The sequence below is a fragment of the Pterocles gutturalis genome, unplaced genomic scaffold (assembly GCF_000699245.1).
Source record: "Pterocles gutturalis isolate BGI_N339 unplaced genomic scaffold, ASM69924v1 scaffold8182, whole genome shotgun sequence".
NCBI lineage: Eukaryota > Metazoa > Chordata > Aves > Pterocliformes > Pteroclidae > Pterocles > Pterocles gutturalis.
In genome coordinates this window covers 18,660-29,399 of record NW_010110147.1, presented here as the reverse complement: position 1 = coordinate 29,399, position 10,740 = coordinate 18,660, and the positions used below count along the sequence as shown (strand labels likewise).

Here is a 10,740-nt window from a genome sequence, read left to right as displayed (position 1 = left end):
ACTTTATTAGCCTTACAACCTCCTCTGTGCTCCTACCTTTTGATAGAAAATGTATGTAGAATCTCTGAACATGCTGTTACCATAATGCAGGCACAGAAACAATGCACTTTATCCAAACATGTCTTTGGAGTGATGACCTCTCCCTCTTGCTGTCAGCATGAGGATTTGTGTTCTTTCGCAATAGGCAGTCATTTAACTTCTCCCTCTCTCTCATACAGGCATATATCAGTGTGGTCCCGCCTCCACCAGAGCCATTAAGGAAGGGGATGTGAACCTGGATTATGACAGATCATTTGTGTTTGCAGCAGTGAATGCTGACTATGTTACTTGGATTCGCTACAGCAACAAGAGAAAAGAGAGAATTTATTCTGATACTAGGAAGATGGGAAAATTTATCAGCACCAAAGCCATGGGCACCAACTCCCGTGTGGATGTCACTGCTAATTACAAATATCCAGAAGCTAACTTCTTTATTACAGTTGTCTTGCCACTGATGGCCTTTGTTGGATCAAGCACTGACTTAATTTCTTTATTTCTTCTGGAGCAAAGTAATTGTGAATTTACAAAGTCTTAGGGCTTGTTGTCAGCTGACAGTGATTCAATATAGCCTTTGTGGCCCTTGATGAAATACTAATATATTCAATAGAAAGTCAAAGCTATTTCTGCAAAACATTCTGTCCCAGCTGTTCTGATCAGCTGGTGAGAATATTTCTGTTATGCCATGCAGCAATAGCCATTCTGGAGAGTTGTCTGGGAAGAGTTTCTGCAAAAGGATTTCTTCACCCTTCATAATTTCAGAGGAGATTGCAATTGCCCCAGGTTATGCAGGACTGAGCTCTCCCATCAGTGATCTTTCTACTGCTCACAGCTTCTAAGAGGTGCCCATGAACAGCCAGCTAAAGCTGACAGGCAGGTTTTACTTTCCAGCCTTTGCGGCCATGTATATTCATTTGCTTTTGTGGCAAAATTAGCAGTTAGGTTAGACCCCACTTTCTCCTTTTGTGTATCTTTGCACTTTTCAGCTTTCCTAAACTGTATTTACTGAGAGAAATTATAGCTCAATTGCACTATATCCAGCATGCATGAGATCTCTGACCATGTTATCTTTCAAATCAGGATCCTTGAAAGAAAGGCAGGTGTATAAAAAAGCACTGAAGCTGCTTGGTGTGAGAAGCACTGGGAAAAGAACCAAAATTACAAGACCTAGAAGACGATCTTCAGTAGCATGGAGACAAAATATGACACAGCCTGCACAAAAACCCAGTATCTCAGGGAAGCTGATCCTTGATGCATCTCTTGTGACTGGCCAGGATATCCTCCTTACCTTGGCACTCAGGAACTTGACTTCAGATTTCAAGACCATAAAGGTTAAACTGAGAGCTTCAGCCATTCTCTACACATGAAAACCAAAGGCACAGATTCTGCAGTTATCTAGGTCTATTAAACTTGGATCTGAGGAAGGTAATTTTAATTTTTTTACAGCTTAGTACAAGACATAGCTTTGTTTTGTGGCCAAATCACACAGAAATAATGAATGGCTCAAGAAATGCATTACCTGCAAATGGTTGGAGGTTAAGGCTATTCAGGGGAAGAGAAACATGTATTTTAAATGCCCTGTCTTAAGCACTTGCTTTTGTGCACTGTCAGAAAGGATACTGAGATGGGTGACCTTCTGTCTGACCCAGCACAGCCACTATTAGTTCTACATTATGACCTTTTTGGCTAAGAAAGAACGACGAAGAGACATACACCAGAGACTACTCAGCCACCTGCTCCCCATAAACAAAGTATACAGACAGATTAGAAGGGGGAAACATAAGCCTACGTCTTCTGCAGCAGCAGAACAGTAACTACAGACTGCAGCAAGAGCTACACCGCCTGCAGATAGCGGCCTTTGCCCTGCTTTTATAGGGACAGTGCTGAAAAATGAGACATGTAACAGAGATGAATATAACTGCCCTCTCAAACTAATACACAGCACGTTATAACTCTTTCCACCATTCCAGCAGCAGATGAACATTTTTTTCTCAATGTACTGAGCTCCATCGCCTTCCTCACTAGCACAGAGACTCTGGCTGTGCACCCTCTTCAAGGCAGAGGCTGAAGAGCTGCGTTGGCAAGGGCATTTAAACCAACCCATCTTTTCACCTGTGCCTTCTTTGCAACAAAGGAGCATTAAATGTCCAGCTCCAGAAAAATGAAAAAAGCATCAGCAAGCATTGCCACAAATATCCATCCTCAGAACTGTCCAGCTATAGAACTGTACCTGATTATTTAGTGTTTGATGTGAATGTAAGTAGAAGTCACCTATGAGCATCATTCCTCTCTATTGGCTATCAGCACCCACAAATGGACAGCCCCAGGGTGACAGCATCCTTGCTCCTTAAAATAGATATATTACAGATAGCTGGTACTTAGAAACAAAAAAAACAAACAAAAAAAAAAAAAAAAAAAAAAAAGAAGAGGGGGAAATTCTGTTTCTATTTCTGTCATAGTACTATGAAGAAAGTTAACTCTGTCTCAGCTGAAACCAGGACAATTTCCATTCCAGTGAAGGAGATTTCATTCAAGATCTCCTATTCCCAGTACAAAAACTCTCTGCTGGATGACAGGAAGATCCTAGTGACTGCTGTGTGTGAAACCAAACAAGGAGCCTCGCTTCTAGTGGAGAAGGATATTGTACTTCAGGATCCTTTTCTCACCATCAAGGTAACAGTTGATCTCCTTTGTGTCCCTAGAGAGATGTGTTGAGAAGAAGCAACTAGAATCCTTACTCCATCTACTCCTCATGGGAAGGAGGGTGAGGGTGATTTGGTCTCGTTGCTGCAGTGACAGGCCGTATGACACAAGTGAAATGAAACACACTAAGGAAAAGCAAACCTTTTTGAGGCATAGTTATGCGATGGTATGCTTGACAGGGCTTGTTGACATGGCACTGATAAAGTTCTCAGTGTTATGAGGGTTACAAGGTAAGATTATCTCCACAGAGACAGACAGACAGAGAGAAACAAGGAGAGACACACAGATCTAGACCACATCTACCTCTCCACCTTTGTCAGGGAAGTCGATAATGCCTGGGGCCGTGAGGCTCATTATTACTAATACTCAAGGAAGGTCTTTCACCTTACCAGGAAAAGTGGCACTTTTCACCTTCTGTAACATCTTCCCAAATGATTAATAATTAGAACTGGAGGGGGTTTTTTCCGCTTAAGACTGACTTCTGACAAATGTTGTACAATGGGTAAAAAGCAAATCTCAGTCTACAGGAAAGACCACGTGCTGTGTCTGCCCAGGGACAGTCCAGGGTCTGCATGGCCCATCACATCCATGTAAACTAGCTTACCTTGTTTTGGACACATCAGCACATTCACATGCTGTATCAGACATGGGATCAAATGCCATCTACCGACCTACTGTACTGCAAACAGCACAGAGGGAGTTATGATAATCCACAGAGTCGTTCAGAGCCTCCAGACTGGATGAGCTATCCCAAACCACTCTGTCAGTAGCACACAGGAAAAGCAAGGTTACACACAGGAATAAAAAGTTTGGATTTTTGTAGGTCTGGCAATTTCTGAATACCAAGTTCTAGCGAGACTTTGTAAAAAGTCTTTTGTGCTGTGTCATGCAAATAACAGTCAGCTTATATATGGCAGGCCCCTGAATTAAATTACTTCAGTTCAGTGACTAAGTTTCAAGCAGGGTTTATATTTCTGTTGATTGAAACTTCTGTATAAACATGCAGTCAACAATAGAGAAATGCAATTGGGGTGCTGGACTTCTCAATGACATTAATTAATATTACATTATCTACAAAGATAACCAGATACACCAATTCCACTTTATCTCAGCCAAAATAAGGTATGGATATGTTTATTTGCTACTTGGCATTCTATTTTTTTTTTTCCTGAGATGCCACAATTCACCTCTGTCTCACACCACCAATGCTTTCTAATTCTAATCCTTTCATTTAGCCTAACTAAAGCTAATTTGCCTTAAGCTGCCTACAGTAGTTAGCCATATATGCCAGGTTAACACTTGTATTCTCGTTCTGTTCTCACTCTGGTAAGTATCACATACACTGACCTAGTTAAAAAGTTGGGACTAAATGGTAGATTCTATGGTAGTTTGTTCTTTCACAGCCACACTGGATGGCTGATTCAAGCCCAAACTCTGCTGCCCCAAAATATGTAAAATCAATACAACTCCTGGCTCTTTCCTGTCCAGCAGATCCTAAGAGGGTAGGTGGCTTGCAGTGGGAATGAAAAGAAAAAAACACAAGAAAGAAGTGAGACTAATGCTATGGCTGAGCAGAATGTTTTCTCTCTGCAGGCCCTTGGTCCAGCAGTGGTACACCAGGCTGTTGATGTGCAGGTCACCCTTACCAACCCGCTGCCTGAAGCAGTGACAGACTGTGTGCTGAGAGCAGAAGGTAGTGGCCTGCTCAAAGAGCAACTCAGAATCAAGTATGTAAATGCTATCTGGCTAATAACTCACTCACTTTGGTGGGAAACCTGTAATAAAAGCAGGGTTTTTAAAAAGATTCTGTCAACCTCACGACCTCTGTTTGCACCAACCCTGGACAAAATACCATTAAGTCAGTTCTCTCCATATACTAGTTGGAGATTTTTTTTATACCTCTTTTGCCAAGCTTTGAATTACAGAATGTTCAGGGAGTGGAGAGATGGCCTGCTTTTAATGACAGCGTGTAACTCAGAGTGCTGTAGTTAGTGACTGAATTATATAAAGGGGAAAAAATTTAAAAACGTTCTTTTTGCAGTTTGCAAAGGAAAACCAACAATCTTTGAAGGATAAGAGAGAAAGTGATGATTTCTTTTTCCTTCAGATATTAAATTACTAAGGAGCCAGAACATATACTGTAATGAAATGTCTTAAAATTATGTCCACTGATATCATACCAATAAGAAATTTTTCTCCCATCTCCTCTGTGGTTATTATTTTAAAAATATTTTTTAAAGTTCCCAAAATATTTATGCTGGGGGAGTTAGAACCAAGAAATTGTGAGAGGAAAACAAAAAAAGACAGCAAAGGATGGATAATGATGTGAATCACTACGGTTTCATTTACACTGAATGCAAAATTCAGGTCTAGATCCTGACCTTGAACCTTAACTTGCCTTACCAGCATTGCTATTGCTCAGCTACAGTACCTCCTTAGAGCAGCGGGACCCTTTCCCCCCCTCTCTGTTTCCTGGTGCTACTATCAGTCTCCTAGTGTTGGACAGCCAAGAGTCATTTCTAACTATGGACATAAAATCAACAGGTAATCACATTTACCACACCAAAATACAGCATGAGCATATCTAGACCACTATAAATGTTGTGAGTGTTGAGGGCAATACATACCGTTAGGTTTGAGCTCTTCTAAAGATAACCTTTCTGATCATTCCTCAGGCGCTCAATATGTTTTGCCCTCGTGATACAACCCCTAATTCTCTATCACAGGTTGAGAACTGCCGCTGTTCTACCACATCCATTACAGCTTGATTAGTTCTTCAAGGGTAGTGTTGTGGGGGCTGTGAGCATGGAAGGTTATGTCCACCCTGTGCAAGGACACAAACACAGCAGCCACTTACACTGTGGCTCTTCCTTTCCATGCTGTCTTAGCTTTGAGGACTCTATGTAAGGATATATAGCAAGAATTTTTCAGCTGCTTGAACTTACAAATGTATTCTCTCTTTTAGTGTGGCAAGTATGGCCCCCATGGAGAGCTCAACCGTCCAATTTGAAATCATTCCCTACAAGAGTGGCACTAGGCAGCTTCAGGTGGACTTGGTTTGCATCCATTTTTCAGATATTAAGGGATTTGTGATGCTTGACGTGGCTCCTGCTCAGTGATATAACCTGTGCATCAGTTCAGTTTTGTCTCTGTTTATGAGACTGGTGCAGTGTTCATACATTATTATGACTGGGAGCATGGGAATGCAGACTACTCAGCCAAAGTAAAATGTTGTAATATGAATGGAAATTAATAAAAAGGCATCATATACTATACTGTAAAGACAGTGTCATCTTTTTCATTCCCTAACCTGTTTTATGGACCTTCATGAGTAGAATTACTAGTGGAAATCATATATAATTTACTTGAAGAAGAGGATCAAGTGTGATTGTTTTCAGCGTTAGAGACTGTAGCAATGATAACAGCTATATTTCCAAGGAACACCATTTAAAATTAGTGGTTTTGTAAGCTTCATTGAATACCATTTAATTATATTCACTAAAAATAAGTTTTATTCAGTAATAGCCAAAGTACAATCCAAGTAGCTGATATAATTCAATTCTAGAATTAAATTTATCATTTCATCTAATTACTAGAAGGAAAATACAGCAATAAGATACAGCAGTGTTACAACAGAACTCTCTTCTTATCACTGGAAAAATGAGAAGCTATTCAAAATACAATACTCTTCAATTCAGTTTCCCTATTCAGATCATGATTCAATCATATGATAAATTATAAATAATTAAATGTTCGTCAAAGAAATGACTGCAAGAAACAGTACAAAAGCAGATGAAAGAAACAGGTCTTTGACTAAGGAGTGGCAAACAGTAGAGCACCTGAAATAATAACAGGCTGGAATAGCTGTTCCTGAAAACAGGAATGAAGCAGAACATCATTGAACAGTAAATATCTCATCTGTTATCTGGACTAAGACACATTTATTTACACACATGGCTCCTCACATATGCACCACTGCCTCAAAATGCTCAGAGTTCTCTCTGGATGAACTAAATCAACGAATGAAACTTCCCCAAAGATAAAAGGATAAATCATTACCACAGCCAACCTGACTGAGACTGAAACACATTTCTAACACTGATACACTATAGTGAAGCACTATGCAAATTTTCACGTATGCACATCTTACAAATTCACCTCCTCATACAGCCTCAATTATCACTTACTTCAGTTGGCTCTACCAGGAAACAAAATCATTTGGCCCTTGAGAGTGGGGGGAAAGGGTATTCAACAAGGAAAATATACTGTAAGAGATGTCTTATAGCCCCTATACTAGGGGTTCAACCCCAAATCTTGTTCAGCTGGCTACATCTCTGCAATCACCCTCTCCCAAAGAAGCTTCTGGATAATAAATTTGGTATTTTAATGTAAAATAGTATTTTCATCAGTTGACATATTAAGAGCAGCTTCCATTAAATTTCTTGTTGGATAACACTGCACTCAGGTATGACAAACCCACAGAGGCAGGAATACATGGAAATTTTCGTGCAAGTCACAAAATATTTTGTGGAAATAGAGATGTCACAGCAAGTGTACTCAGGAGTGCAGGTGCACAAATAAAATCTCTTCTCTTCCAGGAGCATAATGTTATATCCAAGTCTTAAACCTCTGTTTGCTAAAGCCTCCTTTTTCTATAAATCACTGGTTGTATCTAAGACAATATAATCTTTAGAGATATATTATTTATGCAGCTGCACAAATAGACACAGCATTCTTTTAAAATACACGGTAAGAAAAAGTCTTTGCCCCAGCTTACTCTTTTTAATGAGCACTAAAAGGAAAACATAAAGAACTTTTATAGGTGGTTAGATCTTTAGGATATGAGAAAAAGAGAATATTGAATATTGTTTTCATCTAAACAAAATGCATTTAGTTTCTGTGAGTCTAAGAGAACATGACTGCAACTCGCCCTATGCAGTGGTGGAGCCACAAATGCCAGAATAGCTACCAACAATTCAGGAAAAATAAAATAAAATAAAGGTTAATTTTAAAAGGAGTTTACAGGAGAGGAAAAGAGGTCTCCTGTTGCCATGAGGCAGAAGGACAGAAAAAAATGCAGCTGATGTAATGAATAAGTAAATTTCTCAATACTGTGCTGACTTTGGTTCTCAGTTTCGCGAAGTAGTTCCAGAAACAGTTTCAGACAAAGACAAAACTGATACCTATACTGTTTTGTTTATAGAAATTACCTAAATACTTTCTACTATAATGTCTCTAATTGAAGCACAGCTAAAAGCTTTCAGGACTTATATGTAACTCTGAGGCTGACTGCTAAGCTTCACTGCATTTTAAATACAAGTGATGGACAAGACAAAAGTGACAATTTGGAAGATTTATTGCAGGAAAAACTGACTGAGCTATCCTACTGGCCCACTGCATCCTCTTCATAAGGAACTGCAGCAATTGCCTTAGGAGTATTTACAAAGGCTTTGCTAAGCACAAACCAGAGCAATTTCCCAAAAAAAAGTGTATGGGGACCCACTTTACAATGCTCTCTGGCTACGACTAACAGGCAGTAGTAGTGACCAGGAGCCATAACCAACACAGGCAATCAGTCAGTGCATTGGTCCTAATTATTTTGGCATTATGCATTTTGAGAAAATTGGAGTAGGGTCTGGAGGAAAGGTTGGGTGTTTTCACTTTGCTTCAGGTCAGAAACTTCACACAGTACTACCAGGAGAATTGGCCAAACTTGTCTCCAAGAGCACTTGAGAAAAAGCAGCCCATGACGTGTGTTTTTTGTTTTGTACTGGCACTAACTTCAAGGTTGTTACTTGCCCACACTTGCTGACACAGACTTCACCCAGCCCTTCATCTGTATCTTACAAAACCATTGTATTGATCCTCCTAACTTATGCCAGAGGAAGTTCCATCTGTTTCCTTTCATGCAGGTATCATAAAGCAGACAGGAAAAAAAAGACTGATTTTTTGGTTTGCAAAGGCAGATACTTTGCAATACTACCAGAAGTGCTCAGAAAGCACAGGATGGGAAGAAAAGGCTCAGGACAATACAATCAGAAGGATGTATGAAAATTCGCAATTAACAGTCACAGATCCTCATCCCACAAAGCTGCTCACAGTCCATCATTATCCTCCACGAGGAAGGCACTATGCCACCCATATCTAAATCCCAGCACTGTGTCCATTTACTCTGCAGAGTTAAAAAGCCAAAATAACAATGACCTGAATGTTCCTAAGAGACCATTTGCCCTTTTCCTCCTGACAATACCTAGTACTGTCCAGGAATGCAGTCCCAACGTCCCCCAGAAAGAATGTTCACGGACACAAACTGACTCTATGATACAGACTGAACTGAGGTCTCATTTGAATTTCTTTAATCTGAAGCCAACAAAATCTTCAAAGCATGTTTATTACACCAATATTTTGCCACCCACACAAATACGTACAAGCAGTGCAGAAGCTTGTCAAAACTCGTCAGCCCAGAGAGACTGGAATGAAGATTGAAAAGGACACCACACACACACATAGAGGAATTCAGATTTCTCCAGGCAAAGGAGAGGGAAATAGGTAGCTTTGCACCTATCAATTAAGTCTTGCAAGATCTTGGAAGGTCAGGCTAGACAATCCTCCACTTGACTCAGAAAAGGCCTTGAGGTAGTGATGGTATTTCACAAAATCTCATAAAATCTTGCAAGAACGCAGACTGTCATTACACTAACACACAGTGCAGCCAAGCCATTCAAATTCCTTCAGTATTTCTTCTTAAATACAATCTAGGAAATTACTTCAGAGACTGTTTGTCACGAGAGCTTGGAATGACCTCATCCTAATTAACTATATGAAAAGGAAGCCTACTGTTCAAATGAAAATCATCCCTAAACCTTGTGCCAAGTTCCAAGCTCTGCAGCACTTGGGGCTGGGGCTCTTCCGGGCATCAGCATCATCAGCTGCCCTCAGCAACCACACCCAATTCAGTTTCAGTGTTAAAACACATTTGTCCTGTTAGACATAAGACAACTATTCAATTAAACTAATGATTATCACAAGAAAAAATGTCTAAGTGCCCGAGGAAGGATTTAAACAGCTTCTGCCAAACCTACCCTGCATGCAAAGTCTCTTTTGTCTGTTAACCTTTCCAGGGGGCCTCTATAGGCCATCGAGGCCCATTTCAGTGCAATTAAAGCTACAAAGGGACAATAAATAGTTCTCTGTCCACAGATTACAAAGTGCTGATCAGTGCATCCTACATAGCAAAGATTACTTGCAGTTGCCAGTTTGACCGAGAGATGGCACTGTGCACACACAGCCACCCAAGGCAGGGGCGGTGGGCGAAACGCCGCAGGGACCTCCACCAGCCTGAGGGAGGTGTTCACACACACGTACACTGCAAAGGAGCACTGAAAAACGCTGACTGTGCAAGGAAAGTCAGAGGTTTGAGCACAAACAACTGGCTTACGCTTCACGTACACTTAAATAGTATGAATCCAACATTATATACTGCGTTTACCACTTCATATAAAAAACAAGTTCAAGACACATACTAAAATCACATGTAATTAACATTGAAAAGTGTATGTTGACAATAAACTCACTGAGTTTTCTGGAAGATCCCCCAGTGTGCTTATCTTTTAGTATTCCCAATTTCTGCAAATCTGGTGACCTCCATGCTTCCTAAAAAAGTCAAACCAGTTAAAGGTTACCTCAGGCAGCACCGCGCCCGGGCTGCAAAGCAGGCTGGTGACAGCCTGGGGGGCACTGGGGGAAGCACCGCCAGCAGGCAGAGGGGGGGGATCCCTCCCCTTCATTCAGCACTGGCCAGGCCACACCTGCAGCGCTGCGCCCAGTGCTGGCTCCCCAGCACCAGAGAGACATGGACACCCTGGAGACAGCCCAGCAAAGGGCCACGGAGAGAAGGAAGGGACTGGAACACCCCGCACGCGAGGAAAGGCTGAGGGAGCTGGGACTGTTCAGCTCCAGAAGTCCCTTCCAACCTCAACCGTTCTGTGATTCTGTGAAAAT

The 10,740-nt window shown here is 41.0% G+C and overlaps 1 protein-coding gene across 1 annotated transcript in view; it reads left to right on the top strand.

Annotated features, from left to right (window-relative positions):
- Positions 1-5,858, top strand: part of LOC104461590 (protein-glutamine gamma-glutamyltransferase 6-like) — a gene marked incomplete at its 5' end in the record, with an annotated part of 13,260 nt that extends 7,402 nt beyond the window's left edge. The window contains 5 exon segments of the mRNA XM_010073228.1: positions 219-459; positions 1,115-1,461; positions 2,552-2,709; positions 4,333-4,466; positions 5,705-5,858. Of these exon segments, the coding sequence (XP_010071530.1) occupies positions 219-459; positions 1,115-1,461; positions 2,552-2,709; positions 4,333-4,466; positions 5,705-5,858 (1,034 nt within the window).
- Between the last annotated feature and the right edge of the window lie 4,882 nt (positions 5,859-10,740).